Source organism: Asterias rubens, chromosome 4, assembly GCF_902459465.1.
Source record: "Asterias rubens chromosome 4, eAstRub1.3, whole genome shotgun sequence".
Classification (NCBI taxonomy): Eukaryota; Metazoa; Echinodermata; class Asteroidea; order Forcipulatida; family Asteriidae; genus Asterias; species Asterias rubens.
The window spans coordinates 9,385,576-9,409,245 of NC_047065.1; the positions used below are offsets into that span (position 1 = coordinate 9,385,576).

The 23,670-nt window shown below is 42.4% G+C and overlaps 1 protein-coding gene across 2 annotated transcripts in view; it reads left to right on the forward strand.

The window, feature by feature from the left end:
- Window positions 1-23,670, forward strand: part of LOC117289396 (chloride channel protein C-like) — a 176,917-nt gene that overhangs the window by 77,803 nt on the left and 75,444 nt on the right. For both annotated transcript variants that reach the window (XM_033770501.1, XM_033770502.1), the window contains 2 exons: window positions 5,587-5,781; window positions 17,142-17,227. In XM_033770501.1, coding sequence (XP_033626392.1) covers window positions 5,587-5,781; window positions 17,142-17,227 — 281 coding nt within the window. The remainder of the gene's footprint in view (window positions 1-5,586; window positions 5,782-17,141; window positions 17,228-23,670) is intronic.

A 23,670-nucleotide genomic window follows, 5' to 3' on the forward strand; every position in this document is an offset into this window, starting at 1 on the left:
TCGTTTTCGGATTGAATACCCGGCCACACAGAAAAACGTTTGTACACCGCCGACGCCTGTTGGACCGAAAGCTAGACGATTGCGGCATTGGTGGAATGAAAGCACGGTCACGGGGAATAAAAAAGTTGCAGCATTGTTGGAATAATTGGACCGTCTGGGGGATTGCGGTATTGTTCGAACGAAAATACGGTCTCAGTGTCTGAATAAGCCTTGCTTGACCGCATTATTGAGTAAGGATTCTTCACACAAAGAGCGTTGATTTGAACTTGACATGAAGGTATTTTTTATTTCACGCAGTGATCATCAACAAAAAAATCAATCGTCAGCAGACAAGGCGCACCGAAAGATAAGACGCATCAATGTTTTTGGGGTCTAGAAAGTCAGATAAGACGTGTCTTATCAGCAGGAAAATACGGTAGTACATGTAACGTACACCATGTACAGCATAGTCGTCGCGCAGTGCATGGATGTGTACTCATTCTGTCAACATCGTGTCAAAATGGAGCAGTTTACGTGGGAGGTTTAGCATCTCAACGATATTATTTTATTGTGTATTGTAAGATTTGTTCTTTATCTTATTAATTTTGTTGAGTTGAATGAATGCTTTCTTTTTATGTGGGTTAGTTGTTAGTGCATTCATTGACATTGGGTATATTATGAGGCAATCGATTGAAGTGGACAAAATTGAAGAACTATTTTTTACTGGCATCTCGAATTTGTGTATTTTTTGTTAAATTGCCGTCGTGCCCTTCTCAACTTTTTATTATTGCCTTGATGGCCTTTGAAATTTTTGAAAATTGCCTTGGTGCCCTAAATTTTTACAAAAAGTCAAGGCAAAACTGCCTTGCCCCTTAAAAGCTGAAGTATCAGGGCTGCACAATGCTGAGTGGCCAAGTGAGCAGCGGCGGACAATTTTTTTTATTTCCCTGTCCCAGGTTTATTTCCCGTCAAAGATTTATTTTCCTATTCCAGTTTTTTTCTTGTTCCCGTAATAATTATTTCGCCGTCCTGGGTTGTTTCCCCGGTTTTTCCCTGTCCCTTGATATATTTTCCCCTCCCAGGTTTATTTCCACTTCCCGTTTGTTTTCTTGGTCCTGTAATAATTATTTCGCTGTCATGGGTTGTTTCCCCGTTTTTTTCTCTGTTTCCCGTCCCATGTTTATTCCCCATCTCAGGTTTATTATTCTACCTTTTTTTTTCTCCCTTAGCATTTCCCCGTTCCACGTACCAGGATGTTTCCCCAACCCAGGTTTGTTTCCACTTCCAGATTTCTTTCCTCGGTCCCGTAATAATTATTTCGCCGTCCTGGGTTGTTTCCCTGTTTTTTCTCTGTCCCTTAATATTTCCCGTCCTAGGTTTATTCCCCTTTCCTGTATTTTATCCCTAAGCATTTCACAGTCCCAGGTTTATTTCCACGTCCCAGGTTTATTTCCCGTCCCAGGTTTATGTCCCCTTCCCGGTTTTTCTCAGTCCCGTAGTATTTCCCCGTCCCTGCCCCCCTTCCTCGTCCCAAGGTTATTTCCTACTACCCAGTTTTTTATCCCATAATATTTCACCATCCCTTTTTTCCCCCATCCCATGCTTATTTCTCAGCAATAAGTGTGGTAAATATTGGCAGTTGGCGGCGTACAAAGCAAAAAATGTTGAGTACAAAGCAAAAAATGTCAAGCGTTGTTATACTTTGTATCAAGTTACAACAAATGTAACATTTTGTATAAGAACCCTAGTATACATGTAGTTACAATTGAGGCACATCTAAGGGGATTTTGTGATTTTGTTTACCTTTGATGCCAGGAGTTGTTGGGTAGATAAATAGAACAACCCGGATGACAAAACAGAAACTGGGAAGGGGAAATAACCCTTGGGGTGGGGTTAGGGGCCTGGGGATACTAATAGACCAAGAACAAATAAAACATTGGACGGGGCGGGGAAATATTAAGGGAATGGAAAAAAAAACGGCAAGAGGAAATAAACTGTGGACGGGGAAATAAACATGGGCCGTGAAATATTAAGGGACGGAAAAATATTAAGGGAATGAAGAAAAAAAACGGGAAGAGAAAATAAACCTTGGACGGGAAATAAACATGGGTGGTGAAATATTAAGGGACGGGCGGGAATGAACAAAAAACGGGAAGAGGAAATAAACCTGGGACGGGGAATAAACCTGGACGGGGGAATATTGAGGGACGGGGAAATATTAAGGGAATGAAAACAAAAACGGGATTTTTTTTCACAAAGCTACCCCAAGGACTTCATCTTGAAGTTGGTATCCCGCCTGTTGGTATCCCGCCACATGATTTACAAGTGAGATGGTGGTTCTTGCAATTTGCCAACTTCCATGCAGAAAAATAACAATATTAAACAACTTGTAGTTAGTCTTTTAAGCACAACTGCAATTGTAGGAGATATCAGTTTAGTTTACATAAACCCCGAAATTGTCGTCTTTCACATAGTGAATTGTGAAAACAGTTGACTGAAGTCTTAATGAAACCATGATGAAACATACCGTTCTTGTTCTCCCACAATCAAACGAATGTTCAGCAACAAATTTGTATCGGAAATAATGCTATACATTACTTGTGCTTTGTCTCGTGGTAAGAACATGGATCCTTTACAAAATTCTAAACGAAACAGTTACAAATTCATAACATCGTTTGTTATAGTCCAAAATCTTGCAGTAATTAACACACTTTTAGGGAACAAGAATGGTCAGTTTAATCAAAGCGCAAGGACCAGGCCTTGCTCTATTCATCTATTCCTTCTATACAATTTCATGATTCAGTTCACTTAGACCATGGGATGATCGCTAGAATTTTTCAAAATCGTAGCCCCCACTTTTGGACCACGCAATATTTGTATGTAGGTATGAAATAAAATACAGAAAATCCATTACTTGCTGTTGCTTGGCGAAAATCCTGCACCGAATCTTGAAAAGAAACAATTACAGCGACAAATAGTGATCTAAAAATCCTCGGAAGCCTGCGATGTGGGTGACGTCAGTCGAAGCATTATCGTGTTTCATTCCCACACTGTACCATTATAACATACAGAGTACTTCTTCAAACCCCTGAACAAAAGAATGCTGATTCATAGGCTCGTTCGACAAAATTATAAGTTATCACACAAGCGCGAGTGGAATACAAACAAAATAGTGCGTCTGCATCCCACATCTAACTCGGCCGCGCGTGTAATAATAAAATTTAACACACGCACGTCGTACAGTAGCAACAAAAAACAAATGGCATTGTACTTGATGTTCAATCAATAATAATCATGGGGTTTTGTTGTAGGCCTTTGCATGTTAGTCGGACAGAAAAGGGGAAAATTTACATTGTTCCTATTAAACACTTGGAAAAGGTTCTTGCACTGCCGTGAACGATTGGTAAATAGTCCCAGTGTATACAGACGTTATCAAAAAATACTGTTTTGGACCTAAAATGACCCAAAAATTGGTCTGTTCACGAACTGTGCAGTTTTAGAGCTTAGCAACAACCAAATTCGGATTCAGTACCATTGAAAACCCTTGTGCATCAAATTTCATGCAGTCCGGAGATGGGGACCACGAAACCCCTAAAATAGGCCCCTTTTCAATACCCATCCCATGGTCTAACTGCAGTTTACAACCTCAGCCGGCCGCAGCGCGCCGCACTTCTTCTCCGTCCATATTGTTACCCAGCTGATAAGACACACAATAGGCAAAATTTAAGGAGTTGCTAACCCCTCGGCGGCGCCGCAGCCAAAAACTCCTCAGCGGGACAGGTCGGCGGCGCCGCATAGAGCCGCAGCAGGCCGGCCCGCCGATAAAAAAATATTTTTGACGCTGTCCCTTATATCGTTGTCTCACTCCCACTCCGTCCAGGGGTGGTTTATTGATGTACCACGAACGACAATTACACTTGGGTGCGCCTTCTTGCGCCCGCCTTCACACTCCTATAAAGGCGATCTGAAAATTCATATGAAACACACTTTGCCATAATTTTGGCCATTTTATAATAATACATGTACACCATCCTTCATAAATAACTTCAGTTTGAGTTTATACTCCAATATATACCATGTATACACAACATTAAAGTCACCTGGAAGTGGTATTTTGTCAAAATAAAGCTTTTGTCACTAATATATGTGTTTTGATGAGTGGAATGTGACTGTTCGTGACGTCAATCGAGGCAAACTCGACTTGGACTTGGACTTGCATGTACTTTGCACGTGTGTTTACTCTACGCATCAAGGCAAAGTCTGCCTCGATTGACGTCACAAAAGGGGTAGGCGGAGTCAACCCCCCAAACAACTTTATCTATTTTTTAAACATATAAATCATGACAAAAAATTACTAAAAAAATTGTTTTATTTTTACTAAACATACTCTTATGTTTGAAAAAATTAAAATTCTATTTCGAGGTGACTTTAAAGATCGTCGATCTTAATACTTGGTGGGTTACTTTCCCTGTGTCCCTAGACACCTCAGCTCAAATTAGCTCAACGTCATTTCAAACCTATTAATACCTTACTTAGGTTTTCACTTAAATCCAACACAACTATGCACTTGGTTCTTCCATGAAAATAATAATAAAAGGATTTAACTTACGGTTGATGATCGGTTTGGCCAACATGTCTTCCTTGTTGCCAAAGTCAAAGATTGGGTGAATAAATCTAAATCTAACCCTCTGTACTCGGCTAGCATAATATTTACTCTGGCTTGCAGAAAATGTACCCTTAAGATTATTGGTTTTAAGGAACAACTTGTACCTATGTCTAAACAAATATTTTAGCAGCAGAGCAGCAGAACAAATGGCATGCACTCTTTACCACTGGAGACTCAACTGAATCCTTCCTACTGTCCTTTCTCATATACTTCACACACACTTCTATGTACACTCTATCAGCCGACACCCTGATCCTTTCTTATGATAAACTTGGCCCAAGATTATGCAAATAAGCTGTAAGGTTAAACTTGAGGTTAACTGCTCTTCATGTTGGGGTATCCCCTCTGGGTCAAAAGTACGCATAATGAATAGTTAATATTGACCCCAAACAACCATGGCCAGTTGGGTCCTGGCACCAAGCCTTTCATGAATATTTACACAGAGTTAAAGAGAACTTGAGCAAATGTTAGCAGTATCTCTGACGGAAAGGAATGAATATTCATATCACATCCAGGCATTTGCATTTTTCTGTGACATCAAGAAAGAAGTAATTTTTCACAAATTTGATTTCGAGACCTCAGATTTAGAATTTGAGGTCCTGAAATCGAGCATCTGAAAGCACACAACTTCCATGTGACAAGGGTGTTTTTTTCTTTCAACTTGCAACTTCGATGAACGATTGAGCTCAAATTTTCACGGGTTTGTTATTTTATGCATATGTTGAGATACACCATGGTGAAGAGTACATGTAGTCTTTGACAATTACCAATAGTGTGCACTGTCTTTAATGGGAGTTACAAAGTATAACTTGTATGAAAGTTATCGGTAATATACATGTACACTATCGTTTTGTTAGATTTAACGGGTGAAAACCCAAAGACATCAAGAGGGCCTATTATCACCAACGTTTGAAACCAACATCACTGTGGTTCTTTTGCAGGTCATGGACAGTCTTGATGTTAATATCATCATGTTCCTTCCTACGGTAGTCCTTGGGGTTGTTGGTGGTCTGCTAGGAGGAATGTTTGTTTTCATCAACTTAAAGCTCGCAAGACTAAGGCAAGCCTTTATTTCCAAGGCTTCAAAGAAATGGAAAAAAAAGTCTTTGAAGATAATGGAACCATGCCTTATTATTGTAAGTAAACATTACTTCATGTTACTTGAAATTGTCAATTGCCCTTTTAAATTTCCCCAATTACATTCATATGAGGGGTAATCAATATTGTTATGTTTTACCAGTATTTCATGGGCGTCAATTCTGTCTTGAAAGATTGGGGGGGGGGGGACACCATTAGTCAAAACATTTATGGCGGGGGGGGGGGGGGGTCCTGGGGCCTGCTTTAGGTCCCCAAAATTGTTTAGGCCGTAGATGGTCATTTGTGCAATCTGGGGAGCTGGAATTGTTAGAGATGTTGGAATTTAGTGCCTATTTCAAGCTATGATGCAATATGCTATCATGGTTATTGTATCTAAAAAAGACAACTCAATTATAGCTTCGTATCCATATTATTTAATACATATAATGCCCAGACGGCGTTTCATCCCTATCATCACCAGCATCGCCAAGGTTGGACCAAGACAAGAAATTTTAGGGGGGGGGGGGGGGTTGTTGGTTGGGGCAAATCTATTAAAGATGGAGCACACTATAGCAGAACGCAAAGCCTTTTACGGCCTGGGGTCCGGGCCCGCCTAAGGCCCCGGGAAAACTTTTGCACTCTAGATGCTCTGTGGTGCAATCTTAGGCCAATAAGAGGCAAACAAATTAGAACATTAGCCTTAAAAATGTGAGCAGCAGTATAAACTTTTGGGCTAACAGCATCTTCAGGTGCAGATCTACATGTATGACACAAGTTTTATGGGGAAAATCTGTCTCTCAGCTGGATTCAGGATGTATACATCCTTAATCTTTCCCAAAATGCATTTGACAAAAGTATAGTTAATTGTGATTGGAAGGTTTCATTATTTCAAAAAGGGGTGTTTTGAGGAAAAGTCAATTTGGGAAATGTAGGGGGTTGCTCAAGTTCAAAAGTAGCATATTTAGGAAAGTTTTGCTTCCAGGCTTGAAAGATTAGATACTGGTCTGTAGGAATTTAAAAAAATAGTTTGGGTATCTGTTCTACTGGGGAGCAGTGCTGCCACTAACTTTGTGCTTTTTTGGAAAAAAAAGTGTTTAATTTCAAATGTGTGAAAAAAAAAAATATGAATTTTGTTTTATGCATTTTGTTTACTGTTTTCACATGTTAATTCCTTCAACCAAAGTGTAAAATGAAAGCATAGTTTGTGCATCCGCACATTGGTTTCCATGGCAACGATTAAAACTAAGAAAATTGCAATATATTTCACCTACATGTAATTTAGCTCTTTTCATAAGTAAAAGAGTTGAGAGCTCCACTGTGTGGAGACCAAATATATGACCTGCCTCTCAGCTGAATATGGTAAATATACATCCTTTTCAAAAATGCACCTGACACAGGTAGACAATTAACTGTGAATGGAAGAATCCAATATTTCAAAAAGGGGTGTTTTGAACAAAGGTCAATTTGGGAAATAGAGGGGGTTGCTAGGTTCGTCAGAAGTTTGAAAGTAGTATGTTTAGGAAAGTTTTGCTACCAGGCTTGAAAGATAAGATACGGGTCTGTAGGAATTTCAGAAAAATGTTTTGGTATTTGTTGAACTGGGGAGCAGTGTTGCCAGAAACTTCATGCTTTTTGGCAATTGTATGGATTTAAAGTTATAAAAACATGCTCTTTTTTAGCCTTGCTCAAGGCAGTCGAATTATTCACTCGGAAAAAAGACTGCCACTGTATAAAAACCCACCCGTATTCACTGTTGCATACAATGTGTGTAACCACATCGCACGACACGATGCCTCGTACACTATCCGCCTGCGTCGGCCGTGAGGCCGACAGCCTTGTAGGGTCTGTGTTGAAGCCACTGACCTCATTACTATAATAAGCGAAGAGTTCCCACGGTCAACTCATTACCATAATGCCCGCAAAAGACGAGACATGTTTACATCACACCACCACCATGGACGCTCAGCATGATAGGGTCCAAAGGTCGTGATAAGGGAAGTGCGTGATTGGACGTCAAAATTAATAATTAATTTGCTTCACATCCTGTGTTGTCTGATAGGTCTGACGAAAGATATACATATTCATGAGCTGCATGCTAGCATATCTGAGAGCCCCCCCCCCCCCCATTTTTTTCCAATAGTGGAATTTTTTTTCATGAAACACATTAAACCCGGAAGTTACAGACCCAACGGCCTCCGCATGCGGTTAGTGGTACGAGTGCGGAGGACTTGTGTGCACAGTAGTCGTACGATGTGAGAGTGTGTATATGGTGGGTCGTGCCTCAAAGAACATACAAATAACTGGTAGCTGGTTTCGCCGCCACAACATCCATAGAGTCACCTGGATCTCAAACGACGGCCACGCACGAAAGTAACTTGACCACTTCTTCGTCAAGAACCGGAACACTATAAAAATCATACAGGGTCAACAGAGGAGCTGAAGCCCCTGCAAACACAGATCACCACCTGCGTATCGCATCCCTAGCAATCACTCTTGATTCCACTCCAGGAAGCCCTCACCCCATTGTATGAGGAACGAGTCACCAATGACAAAACCCTGGCATTCAAATGCTCTGTCACAATCCAAAACAGTTCGTGAAACAGCCGAGAAAATCATTGGGAAAAAGAAAAGCTTCAAACATCGTCCTTGGCTCTGAGGAAACTCTCCAAGTTCTGGATGAAAAATCAAAAGCCAGGCTTAACAACCAACACACAGAGCGTAGACGCATGCAAGGAGTCTTTCGGAGAGCTAAGGCGACTCAGGACAGGGAAGCTCACCTTGAGAGTCTCTTCATGAGCACCGTCAACAACTTCTCCCACCAAAACCTCAAATCCGCTTACAAAGTCATTCAAGAACTCCGCCCAAAATCCATCAGGAGTTTGACCATCAACAAAATCAATGGTTCTTCCTGTTTTTCAGACGTGGAGACACTAGACAGATGGAAGGAACATTTTGAAGCTGCACTCAACCACTTGCCAGCTCCATCGTGCCCAGACTTGGACATCCCTACAACTCCTCCTCCAGACCAGTGAACCCTCGTGGAGGTGATATCAGCCATCAAAAAGCTGAATGCAGTAGCCATCGTCCCATCACGCTCCTCTCTGTTCCAGGGAAAGTCTTTGCCCATGTTCTCCTGGCTCGTCTGAACCCTCTGCCTGTCGAGCACAGTTGCCCTGAGCAATCCGGATTCACAGTTGGCCGCTCCTGCATCCTGTCTGAGCTGCATCGTGAGTTCTGCCAACAACAACCTTTGTTTGTGGCCTACGTCGACCTGAAGGCTGCTTTTGACTCTGTCGTTAGAACCGCACTCTGGAATGCTCTCCAAGGCATCGAGATTTCCGGACCGTCTCCTCCTCACCCTCATTAAGGATCTTCACACCAATACCTCAGCCAAGGTACCTCAAGGAAGGAGCACCTCTGAATGCTTTCCCACGAGAGCAGGTGTAAGACAAGGCTGCATCTAGGCACCTTCCCTCTTCTACCATGTTATAGACAGGATTCTTGACAGCGCTACCACAGACACATGGATAACCATCGGCCAAAGGTCTTAGACATGGACGCAGATGACGTTGCCATGGTCAGCAACAACGCCGAGGATCTGAGCAACACACTCTATTCGTTTCAGAGCGAGGCTATAAATCTGGTCCTCACTATCTCCTGGCAGAAAACGAAAACCCAAGTTTTGAACCAGAGTGGCAATGGCACTCCCTCCCACTTTATGGTAAACGGGCAGTCTGTCGACGTTGTCGAGGACTTAGTAAACCTTGGAAGTCAAATCTCCAACTTCAGACGCTGCGAACCTGATGTCCTCAGACGACTTGGACTTGCCTCATCTGCCATGAACAAACTGCACAGATTCTGGAAGCTGAAGAGGTTGAATTGTGCTACTAAACTGGCCATATCATAAAGGCATTGTGTCATTTCTGTCTACAATTGTTGTATGGCTCCCACGGATCTTCCTCAGATCCCACCTCAATCGCCAACTGAGAATCGTTCCACCTGAGGTGTCAACAAGCGATTCTCGGTCTCCAGTGGTTCCACTTCATCAACAACAGTCAGGTCACCCAAAGAACATGTATCCCTTTTTACCTCTGATAATTTTGATTCTCGTCCACGAGCCTATCTTGTCTATCTTGATGATTGGTTCGTGGTAGGCAATTCGGAAGCAGAAGCACACTGGGTGATGGATCCCCTCTCTTTAACAAGAGATTTGGGATTCTTAATCAACGAAAAGAAGTCGCATTTGACACCTTCATTGAACCCAACTTTTTTCAGGGCTGTACTGGACCTTCAACAGGGCCGAGCCACACCCACGGAGAAGAGGATTCACAACCTACTGAAGTGTGTAAACCTCTTCATCTCTGCGAGAGTGGCACTGGCCTTGGCCTGGTTACGCCTCTTGGGACTAATGGCAAGCCTAGGAGATCTAGTTCCCTGGTGCAGGATGCGCATGCGCCTAATCCAACTTCATCTTCTTGCCAAATCATCCAAAACAAGACCCCCTGTCGTTATTGGTACCGATACTTCCCCAAGTTCTCTTACACTTCAACTGGTGGCTTCAGTGGGAAAATATCAGCTGCGGCAGAGTTTTTTCCCTACCTCAACCTTCCGTGACCCTAACCATGAATGCATCCTCCTCAGGGTGGGGGGCACATACGAGACCATAAACCTCTGCTGGGACACATCAATGCTCTCGAGATACTGGCAGTCAAGCCCTGATACACTTCGCTCCCAAATTGGGGGGAAAACATGTCCTCATCATGTCCGACAATTCAACTGTCGTCTCTTACATCAATCGACAAGGGGGGACTCGGTCCCCACCCCTTAGTGTACAGACATGGGACCTCCTCAATCGACAATGGGGGACTCGGTCCCCACCCCTTAGTGTACAGACATGGGACCTCCTCAATCGACAATGGGGGACTCGGTCCCCACCCCTTAGTGTACAGACATGGGACCTCCTCAATCGACAATGGGGGACTCGGTCCCCACCCCTTAGTGTACAGACATGGGACCTCCTCAATCGACAATGGGGGACTCGGTCCCCACCCCTTAGTGTACAGACATGGGACCTCCTCAATCGACAATGGGGGACTCGGTCCCACCCCTTAGTGTACAGACATGGGACCTCCTCAATCGACAATGGGGGACTCGGTCCCCCACCCCTTAGTGTACAGACATGGGACCTCCTCAATCGACAATGGGGGACTCGGTCCCCACCCCTTGGTGTACAGACATGGGACCTCCTCAATCGACAATGGGGGACTCGGTCCCCACCCCTTAGTGTACAGACATGGGACCTCCTCAATCGACAATGGGGGACTCGGTCCCCACCCCTTAGTGTACAGACATGGGACCTCCTCAATCGTCAATGGGGGACTCGGTCCCCACCCCTTAATGTACAGACATGGGACCTCCTCTGCTGGTGTCAGGCAAACAATGTACACTTGTCTACATCCCACCTTGTAGGGAAAGCAAACGACTTGTCAATTGCCCTGCCCTGTCCACGGAGTGGACTCTCCACCAGGCAGTGGTGCAATCCGTCTTCCTGAGGTTCGATCGTCCTCACATACACTGTAGATCTATTCGCATCATCCCTAAACAACCAGCTACCGGTATACTGCGCCCCCAGTCGGGATCCTCAGGCTTGGGCATCAGACGCCCTCTCAATCAACTGGAAAAACATGGACGCTTATGCTTACCCCCCCCCCCCACCCAGTCCTTCAAACTTTGTCGTCCTCCGGCCTCCAATAATTGGTGAGGATTCCCATCTTTCCTTTCTTGTTTCATGGTATTGAAGAACACAAAGGGACTATAAATAGCTATCTTTTTTTCCGAGTGGTTGTTTTTACTACTTCATGTCTCACCCTTTGGACCACCATCTTCTCTTCTGTGCCAGTTTACACAATTGTAGGTTTAACAGGTAAGGGAGTCCCTGAAGTGAACTCCCCCAAATCAAAGGTGATTTGGGAGTCCACGAAGGGACGATACTTACCTGTTGAGGGGGGACATACATGTACTATGCATAGAGTAGATCCCCCACCCTTCAAAAAGTTGTTTCATCCTTTGCGCCCAGTATTAATGCTCAAGGCAGGACACAGGGTTTGGTCTTACACAGTGCAATACTTGGGCCCTGTCCCCCCCCCCCCACCTCTGATTGTCAAGGATCTATAGGCTAGGCTGATAGGGGCTCCAAACCACAGACATAAAGAACCTATAGACGGACAGCACCTATGGAAATCAACATCCAGATACCGTAATTGTGACGGCACCAGACTATACCCCAAACCGTGGGCAAAATCTTTGCAAACGCAAGCGAAAACACGTGTAAAGCAATGGGCGAGTGAAGAAATGATGACAGAAAATATATGTTTTTAAGGTAAACAAATCACCAAAGTCTAAGAAACAATGTAGGATCATTAGCTACAATGTAGATACCTTTTCTGCCGTTAGTTGTTTGCTGCCTCTTTCTGAACTTTCTCCAAAACAATGAAGGTAGAAAATTTTTATAAAAAAAATATGTTTGTCACACACTTTCCGACCAAAAGACGCGTCGGTGCGTGTTTTGCGCCGGGCGCTGATGATGCGTACCGCATAGACTTTCGTGCTACTGATACGCGATTGTTTGGTGTGCATTCGAAGCGAGCGTACGCAACACGGAGGGCCATAGTATGAACTTGCGTTCCAAGGCGAGTTTAGACTGGATTTCCCGGAAAAAAAGTTGTAAACATGACATTTTAACAACCTCAACGTCCGACATTTGCAAACAATCATATGGATTATTTATGAAGTGTTGTCTTACATATTAAGGCTAAAATCCCGCATCGGGTCATCATCTCATGCAAAGTTATAATATATAATTAAGACGGTGCGGGCACTGCCTCAAGGTTATACCAAAACGTGTACTAAAAGCAGCGGGTCGCGCATTAACTTCCGCCCACGGTTTGAGAAAGTACAAAATTACAGTTTGGCGCCCCCTACTGTCCGTCTATAGGTTCTTTATGTCTGTGCTCCAAACTGATATTTTGTTTTTTGTGAACCATGGGCAGATATCATTGTTACATACATTGTTTCTATTAGGTGTTCGGCTTCTGGTTTTTGTTTGTTTTTGTTTGGTTTTTATTATGCTCCGTATCGATTGTTCGAAAAAGTATAGTTGCGGAGCTTGCATTAAGTTGAAACTTTGCACACAGGTAGACAATAACCAGTAGATGATACAAAAGTTGTGATGTCACGATGAAGTTATCAGTTGGTGAAATATACTAATTTAAAGTTTATTATTTCAAAAAAATAAATAACTCAAGAAGTACATAAACGCTCCACAAACACGACCCCTATTTCACTTTGTCTTCCGGTTCAAATCGGACGTTGAAAACACGTGTAGTGTCACGCTCCAGTGCTCATCCCTAGAAGAACGCCCTGTGTTGCCTTGTGCATAGTCTGTGTTCAAGGCATTTTCATAATAAATTTCCCCTTTTCGATTTGTTAGTCCCTTCTTCAGTCGTCAGTATTTCACAAGTGCTTATTTCCTCAACCACATAAGCTATTTTGACAATCTATACATCATATGAAAGGGTTTTACATACTTTACAAAAGTAGGGTATGTTGGTGACCTTTTCTTGACCTTTTGACCTGTCTAAACCGGAAGTACATGTAAAATGCTTTGAAAAAGCCTTATTTAATGGCTTTTAGGTTGAAATGTTCACCTTTTGATGCAATACCATAATACACATGGAGAAAACATTTTCGTTTTGATTACTTTGCATTTTGACGAGCAGTCAGTTGGGGAGGGGGGGGGATGAAGTCAGCCCTGTGGTATTGGGCACAAAATGCTCTTTTTATTGATTCAAACACTGACCCATCAATAGCCGAACACGTAGTGTTTGTTTCTACAAAACTAAATTCCAGTTGTACTTGTTTTTTGGTTCACAATGCATGATTGAAATCCCCTGCAGAAACTACACAAAGCGGTGATATTTACAGATATTTGTGACCTGTCACCACAAAAGGGCAGTAAAGGCAGTCCCTATCAAAATTAAGATTTTATGCTCAAATGAAAGAACATTTTTGGGGCTTTAAAATGAAAAGTCACACAACTCATTACGTCACACGGTTTCATGACGATTCTAACTGAGCCAGGTCGGTTACATAACAATTCTCTTCAGCCAAAGCAAGTGTGTCACTTGACACAGTTGCTTTGGCCGATGAGAATTGTTACATTTTTTGTTTGCCGATTTTAATTTTGGAAGCTGGTAAGGTGGGGAGGGCAGTGGCGTGGGAGTCGTGGTGTATTGGAATAATGATGATACAGTTGAATACGCCTTGCTGCAGTGTATTATGGTCTTGAATGAAGGGACCATAGGGGAGGAGGGGGGGTTGGTGAGTGTTGTGGGATGGATGGGGGGTGGCAGTCAGTAGGGGTGGGGAGCGAAGTGAAGTCAGCCGTGTGGTCTTGGGCACAAAATGCTCTAATGCTCTTGTTTAAGTTCCTTCCTACGCCTTGGCTGGCCCCCACCTCGTTGATGGATGGTTGAAGCCAACCTCAGGCAGGGTCGAGTGTTCCGTCCGCCCCTGCCATCTGTGACCAATAGTACCGATGCATCTCTGTTAGTTACATCATAGAGCAAGCAACAGAAGGAGTTACAATTAGTCATGTTCAAAGGTTCCACATGTCTTACCGCTGTCACAGACGACCGGCGCTAATCGGCAGAAACATCTGCGGGGGCATTTCCTATTACAAAGAACTAGGTATACATGTATATGTGTTACGTCACAGAAAATACTCAGATTGCATTGCGTTCAAGTGTCCTTCTCAACCAAACGGCATATGGCAAGGATGATTTAAGCTAAGAATAACGACATTTCAATGATTTCAGCAAAAGAACGTACATGTACCAACACACTATGGTTGTGGCATACATTTGTCACACCAGGGGGGCACCCAGTTGGCTCGGCTGTGTGCGTTGACTTGGGATCTACCCCACTGGTGCAAACAGCAGGACACATCCAGTGGGAACGTGGAAGAGTCCACCTTATACCTGCTGCAAGTACCTGGCTAAGAATCAGTCCGATTCTTTTGAACCCCCAGACATCTTTGTCCCTGACCTTCAAGCATTTTCGTCGGTTGCAGCCGCCAGGCTTATGTGCCCTGTACGGGCATTAAAATTGTACGTCCACTGCACAAAGTCGATACGGTCCGGTCACGGTCAGCTGTTGCACCTGTACGACCAAGAACCCATAATATGTTCATGCATTTGATTGTTCCGTTTGGTGCCGGGTGGGTAGCATGTTGCCGATGGTCTGGTTCATGCCCACAACGTGCGGGGGTTGTTTTCTCATGGGCTTTCCTTAAAGGTGTCCCCATGAGTGCTATTATGAGGGCAGCTTCCTGGAAGAACCTTTCCACATTCTACGACTGCTTCCTGAAGGATGTTCTGCAGTGGATGGAAATTCGTCGTGGTGACCATGAGACGAAAATTAAGTTAGCATGTAAAAATGTGTTTTCATTACATTGTTTTACTCATTTTTCAAAAACTACAGCACCTCAGCAACTAATATTTTAAGGTACGCTTTCTACAATCATTATCTTCAAATGGTGTAAGTTTAGTGTAAATCTGTGGACATTGTGTTTTGTGTTACAAAAAGTACCCAAATCTGTTGTTGTAACATGAATAGAAGGAACTCTTGTCTTATAATCATTCAACTTCAGGAAGTTCTGTTGTGTCCAACTCCAAATCTTTTGGATGTATTTCTTTGGCATTTTCTTGAGAAGATTTCAATTGCATTTAGGGGAGTGCTGTCTGTATACATGTACACAGGGTTTTTCAGGTTAAATTTCAGGGTAATGTAACAAATCGGTAAAGTGTACAGCATAAACAACAGCATGCCCAGTACCAACTTCTTTGCCACAGAGTAATTCAGGACAACAGGGGCTGATATTGCAGTACCGATACACACTATCTGAGTTCTATTGAAGAGATACTATTTGCACCATGCTAGGGCTGTGTTCTCTATATGTCAAGGTAATTGATGGGCCGAAAGAGAAAGATGTTGTGATCAACAGTATCAATAGCACTCGAGTCTAACAGGACTAGTGCTGTAAGGTTACCATTGTCCATTGCAGAAAGAATATCATTGCTCACAAAGACTAGTGCAGCTTCTATTCCATTAAAAGGCATGTGTGCCGACTGGAACACGTCGGACAGGTTAAAAGCATGAATGTGATCGGAAATATTTGAAGAAACGCTATAACTGTATCTGCTCTAACAGACAAGATTGTGAAAAGCATCTCCCTATATTCAATGGTTTTTCATAGGCATATAGTACTACCTAAGGAGTGTGATAGAACAACATCCAAAGGCTAAACAAGCATTCATTCAATGTAATGATATATTACAGTATACATGTGTAAGCCTGGTAACCAATCTGACAGAACACCCATTGTGGTTATACACAGCCTACAACTTGAAATTAACCCTTGCAACAAATTATCAAATCCTCCAAATGATGAAACTTAAACACATTGTCAAAGAAAAACCCAACATTGCATATAGACAGGCCCTTACTAGTCTCCAAACACTTGAAGTGTTCTCAACAGTCCTAATACACCAAGCCCTGTAACAGCCCTAGATGTAGTAATCAGCTTTGCCCCCACATAATACCCAGCTCCTTGATCATTGGACCAAACCTCATCAATTAATCACCAAAGACACATTAAAGTCAGTGGACAGTATTGGTTATTACTCAAAATAATGTTTTGCTTACGAACTTACTCGGTAACAAGCAATGGAGAGCTGTTGATTGTATAAAACATTGTGAGAAACGGCTCCCTCTGAAGTAACATACTGTAGTTTTTGAGAAAGAAGTAATTTTCACGATTTTGAGACCTCAGAATTGGACTTTGAGGTCCCGAAATCAAGCATCTGTAAGCACACAACTTCATGTGACAAGGTTTTCTTTTCTTCCATTATTATCTCACAACTTCGACAACCAATTTTCACAGGTTTGTTATTTCGTGCATATGTTGAGATACATGAACATCAAGTGAGAAGACTAGTCTTTGACAATTACCAATAGTGTCCAGTTTGTTTAAACTGTAACTCTACCAATGTTATCTCCTGTCAGCATTGTCCCTCGGCAGGGTTCCAACAACCACAAGTTTACTAGATGTTATTTTTGCATCAGGGATAAAGAATACAAATTTGTTTTTACCTATACACTGATATGTATTACGCACTCAGTACTTGTGCTCCATTGAATGCTTTCTGGTTAACACTTTTTTGAATTGCATGAACAAGTTGAATCGATAACGGCTTACTTGAATACTTACTTCTAAAGATGTTTAAGATTGTCGTTCACTGCAAAAACATCCAGAGTAAGCCCAGATTGATTGCATGTATTTTATTCCTTTGTATTACAGATTTTGTTTTCTACGGCTAGTGTTCTTCTGCCTGCTGCATTCAGCTGCAGCCCATTCACATGCTATCCAAATGACGACAATCTGCCGTAAGTTGACAGCTTTTTCTTCAGATTACTTTAGGCAGCCTATTTAAAATGTGGACCATTTGCAAGCCTGAAATTTCTGACCCTGATGTTCATATCATTTAAAGCTAAGTATTATTAACATAGTGCAATAAACTACGAGGTACCTGACATGTTATTGACCACTAAATCGAGGTACAGTCTTGAATATCAGCATTTTGACAGACTTCCATAACTACTTTGGTTTTAATAATAATAATAATAAAAGGTATTTAAATTGCGCTTTTCCAAAAACATGATGAAAGGTCATAAAAAAGAAACGGATAAAATGTCAGCATTTGGCATGCCTGTCCAAACAAAAATACGTCAATCATTTGATTAAAACCCAATATAAACGCTGGCTTTTGAGTAAATGCTTTTCACGCTAACTTATTTATTTATATAATATTTACACTTGAACCAATGTAGCAAACAAAAACTACAAATAAATTACTAAACTAAGATCGCAAATAAGATTCTCTGGATACACTTTCCTTCACTTAGAAAGGAGACCTCAGTCTAAAAGTTAGTTTTTCAGTTCATGAATGTTCTTTCAATTGCTAGACGAATACTGCGTCAATGAATTTGCTTTTGGCGTCCATCTCCTACATGTACCTCCTACACAATAATAGTTTGTTTTATCACCCAAAATCCACTTCATTGACGTCTCATCATAGGCTCCGGAAGTCTCTCCCCTCAACCGGGTGTTCCGGGTGATGGGCGTGTCCTCCCACACACCCATCACCACTGGACCCTCTCAAGGCCGCTCTTTCGTAATCTGTACTCCAATAGCGGGAGCCCTGAAATATTACCCAAAATACTCATAAATAATAAAGGTTCAGCTGAGTTACATTGTCTCACTTTGCAATACAAAATAATTTGTCAGTACTTTTTATACTAAACATCAATTTTCGCTTCAATTTTTGCACATCAATAATTGGCACTCTTAAGAAGTTTCTCTTCTTCCAGTTATTGTCTCAAAATCAACCAAACAACACCCTATACAAAGGAAAATAACTTAAAGTATCACTGAGATTACGTGTCTTAAAACTGGCCCCCCTCATTACTGCAAAATAGCAGGTTTTGCCTCAATTTGGACCGTCTGTCAACTGCTGTTGTGTCCTTTGCATCAAACAAATAATTAGCCCACAGGCTACTTCAATTATCTTTCAGCTATCGCTGAACTCCTTGGCTTTAATACTTAAACTATCGCCAAAACTGTGCTACAGCACTCCTCAAGATGCTGGATGGATCTAAACCCCTAACATTCCAATGCCGTAAGGTGCCCCATACAAAATCACCTCATTACTATGCAAGAAATAAATTACAAAAGAAACCCCGCTGATACTTCCATTGCCCTACGTCATTGACCATGGTCAATGACGTAGGGCAATGCCCAAAACTTACGTTATACAGTGTAGCTACGTTTCATGTGCTTAACCAAATATTACCATAGAATACAGAGCCCTCTTGTAACACCAATATACTCCAGACTGAGTATTTCACCACTTTGCAAATTAAATCCAGAGGAAGCACAGGGAGACGGTGAGCGGAAGGGGTCAATATGTCAAGGATGCAGGCTTTGGAAAAATAAAGCAAGAAAGAAATTAATTGTGCGCAGGTGGATTCAAAATTGTTGTATCTGGCAAGGCCTAGGGTGAAAGCAAGAGCAGTGGCAATAGCATGGGGTTTTACACTCATACTGGTCTTTTAAGAATGAAGGCCGACTTTGTATTGCTGTTTGTATTACTGTTACTACTTAAAGGATCTGGGTACTTTTTGTAACACAAAACACAATGTCCACAAATGTTCTTTAAACTTATAACCGTTTGAAGATAATGATAGTAGAAAGCGTACCTTAAAATATTAGTTGCTGAGGTGCTGTAGTATTTGAGATTGTAAAACAATGTATAATGAAAATACGTTATTACATGCTAAAATAAATTTCGTCTCATGATCACGGAGACAAAAATTATTTTCATGACATTATTTTACTCATTTCTCAAAAACTACAGCACCTCAGCAAGTAATATTTTCAGGGAAGCTATCTACTATTATTATCTTCAAACTGTGTAAGTTTAATGTAAATCTGTGGACATTGTGCTTTTTGTGCTACAAAAAGTACATAGACCCTTTAAATGAGTAGTCTCAAGCAGAGTCACACTGGTTTTAACCAGCCCATAGACCCTTTAAATGAGTAGTCTCAAGCAGAGTCACACTGGTATTAACTAGCCCATAGACCCTTTAAATGAGTAGTTTCAAGCAGAGTCACACTGGTTTTAACCAGCCCATGGACCCTTTAAATGAGTAGTCTCAAGCAGAGTCACACTGGTTTTAACCAGTCCATATACCCTTTAAATGAGTAGTCTCAAGCAGAGTCACACTGGTTTTAACCAGCCCATAGATCCTTTAAATGAGTAGTCTCAAGCAGAGTCACACTGGTTTTAACCAGCCCATAGATCCTTTAAATGAGTAGTCTCAAGCAGGGTCACACTGGTTTTAACCAGCCCATAGATCCTTTAAATGAGTAGTCTCAAGCAGAGTCACACTGGTTTTAACCAGCCCATATAATGTAGGGCATAACAAATAGTTTCGCATTTGACCTCGATCGTGGCATTTCCATCAAACGTGTTAAAAGGGGCTAGATGGGAAACCATTGTGGTTCTACCGAAGATACCTGGTTCCGGGCCCCTCGGATGTGAACTCTTTCACTCAGCATTGTCCAAAAGGACATCCTTGGCATGTCTTTCCACTGATTTCAGTGTCCCGACTCTCATGGGGTGAAGTTTGGGTGGTGATGGTTGTATAATGTAACTGCGTCCACTGCTCAAAGTGGTGTCCAAATTTAACAAAGTTCGTGCTACTAAGGCTGCGGTTGGCAAGCATGCATGTTTTGTCCTTGAATACTTTTCCATAGCAGTTTTATTCCGTCTACATGAGGCATTCTTTTGGGTTTTGGGGATTTGAATGAGCAAAACAAGGGGTTCAGATGGGCAGAACACTATGCTTATAAGTGTTGAATGGTGGCATCGTGTTGTGGAGCCTATGGCGGGGTGGTTCTGCATGGTGGAATTACTACATACCTGTTAAAATATGCTCACTGTGAGTTGCGGAACCGTTGGCCTATAATTTGGTGTCTGTTAAAATGTTGTTGCGTTGGTTATCACCGAGTTGAGGGAGTTGCGTGAACTGATTTTGAACAGCGGCGTTGTGCAGCAAGATCCAACCAGCAGTTGAAGTCAAATGCAGTCATGTTTGTGTATCGATTGTTGAATGTTGAACACCCATTCTGATGATGTATACATGTAGGTTTTGAAAATTAATTGAGGTGTTCTGATTCTGTGTCAAATCAACCCCCAAAAATGTTTAATCCCTTTGCTCATTTGGTGTATGGGGTAATTGTGGGTTGTTCTAAAAAACCCCTCCACCCTCGACCTCAACTTTTGCAGGATTTCTTTTCTGTACACCGGAATTGCCACAGTTCACAACCTCAGCTAATCACGCACACAATTTTGTATGCTGATGACGACTACCATGCCTCGCACATCACAACAACACAGCGTACGAGACAGACCATACACACGTGGTATGCACGAGGCAAACTGCGCGTGATTGGCTGAGATCGGGACCTGTGGCAGTTTTGATGTACAGGAAAAAAAAGGTGAATAAAGAAAAAAAATGAGGCTTTCCCATGCATATCTCTTGGCCGATCCGAGCCTGAATGCGATTACAGCCAACTCATTACGTGATGATCAGGCAGACCCATTTCGGCTGATTGCTCCTGTCCTGTGTACTACTAGTTTCTCTATGCGGAGCTCGCAGTTTCTGTAGACCTGACTGACCAAATGGCCCACATGTTTTGGGGTTGTTGTCAGTCTCCCACACCCCCGCCAATACATGAACAGGGCCTCCCCCTTCGGTGTGCATGTGACGTGCGGAAGCGGAGAGTAAATACTCCCAATTCTGCGTTGCTGATGCAGATAACCGCAGTCTCAGACTTTAAATCAAGTCTAGTCCTGGAAGGAAGTTGCGTCGTCTGTGTCGCACACTGTGAATTCTAAACCAGGACTTAATTCTTACGCGGCCCTAAAGCAATATTTTATGAATCCGGAATTGGGACACGCTTCGAACACGGGGCGGATGTCGAGGGGTTGAGGGGGTTTTAGAACAACCCGGTAATTGTGGCTCAACAAGCTCAAATTTAGAATTTCAGATCCTTCCAACAAATGGTTTTCGCGCTACGGCATGCTCTTTCCCATTGATTTGGGTCAAAATGCGCCTGACAGCCCATGTTCAAACGACCATAAATCAGTAACCATTGAGTCAAATTTGTTGAAATTGGTGTCTTTGGAAATGATATAGCTTAAGTTTTCCTAATGTTTTCTTAATCTGCCATTACATTTTTTTAGGATCATGTTTAGGTTTAATAACCTTGCTACCTCTACTTTGACCTTGGATTTGACCTTGTTGACTCACGTGATCTGGAAATGACCTTCAGTGAAAATTTACCCCTACATGTTTTCTCCACAATATCAACAATTTGGAGATGCAACATTTTTGGCTTGCTTTCATTTGTTTCAAATGCTGCCAGTTTAGCGCATGGCGCTCCACGCGTGGGCGTCGCGCAGATGGTATTGGACCAAAGAAAATATGGCGACGACGCAGACTTCTCAAAGGTTGCAAACCAAGTTGAACACTGTCTTGGCTTATAACCAATCACAACTCAAGCAATGCCAACTTCCAATCACAGACACAAGTTGCCGACACCTAATCACAGACACAAGATGCCGACACCTAATTACAGACACAAGATGCCGACAGTGCCTGGCATTTAATTTCACAACAATGAAAATACACATTGAGTCAATTTTTTTCATAATCAGACCGCCAACTTCATTTTAAAAGACCATTATTTGAACACCCAAAATAATCAACTACACATGTATGGCGCCGGTGAATCACGCAACATCAAAGCATCCTTCAATCTCAGTAATAACGGTGAATTACACCATCAAAGCAACCTTCATTATGGGTATAATCATGGGAATTGAGCGACATCAAAGCACTATTCATTCTCTAGTAATCACGCAAAATGTCGCGTGGGTTTTGCAAGTTTAGCGCATGGCACTCCACGCGTGAGTCACGCGTTAATATACCGACGGCTATTTGACTTTTTTTCAAGACATGTTATCGCGCCAACCTCCACGCCCGTTTGCGCGCTAAATTTATCGCACGGCGTCTAGTTATTTTCAATCGGTACTGTACATGTACACTATTGTGTGTGTGGAATTCAACACGTTTGTGTCTTTTCAGACGTCGGGTTGCAAGTCTACAAAACCCTGACCCAAACTCCCACTAACGAGTCATCTGATTGGAGGAAATTTGGGCGGCGACCGTGTGTCAACCACTGGTCGATGTTGTTACCAGACTTCCTAGAAATCTTTCTGACAGGTGACTCATTAATGGACAGTGTTTCGCAGATGGTTCTCCGGATTGGTTCACTCATTGCCCCTTGCCCGCCCACCTGCAATTCGATCCGCCCTTTTTGGTCGGGTTACTTTCGTGTTGTACTAAGCATGGTTCTCCGGATTGGTTCACTCATTGCCGCGCAGGGTCAAAGAGGCTGGGTGCCATGACAAAAACGAAACAAATCTCACGAATTTGCATTGAATGAATGAAGTAACTCACAGATTGATGTTTCGCAGGCGACCATGTGTCAACCACTGGTCGATGTTGTTACTAGACTTCCTAGAAATCCTTCTGAAAGGTGACTCATTTGTTGAAAAGATTAAATTTAAATGGAGAATATTTATAAAAAAAGCAGTCACTTCCAAATTATGGACAAGGCGGATGGGATCAAACGGAAGCTTTATAATTTGGAAACATTGGGTAGGGCTATAGGTTGGAAGGAGCCTGAAAGGTGTCTATTAATAACATTTTGGGGTTGGGGGTGGGGTGGGGCGGGGCTTACACAAATAAAGTAAGCATGTGAAATCGAGTCCAACCTCCTTACATTCTGGTCAGTGTATTGTGAGTGGTGTGTTGTCTGGTTTTGAGACAGGCCACATGTTGCTTGGTCGCCGTGGGACCACTTTAGGTTGAAAGTGGGTGGCGACCTCGGACTTGCAATAAATCTCCATACAGAAATTGCACTATTGATGCAAAATGTATCTTGCTGTTTTTAAACTATGGACACTATCTTTAAAGAACAAATTATTTACAAGAAGATAGTGTATACATTCTGATTCTTTTTGCCAGTAAACTCAAATGAGTACATGAATACCGTTTTAGAATACAGTTTGTTCATGGAGGTATAGTGTTGCAGTTTCAGAGTTTAACCCCATCACGGAAGTTTGTGAAACTTATACACGTACGTCAGGGGCTGTTTTGAAGCTGTAAAAAAAAACTTTGCATTTGGTCAAAGTTGT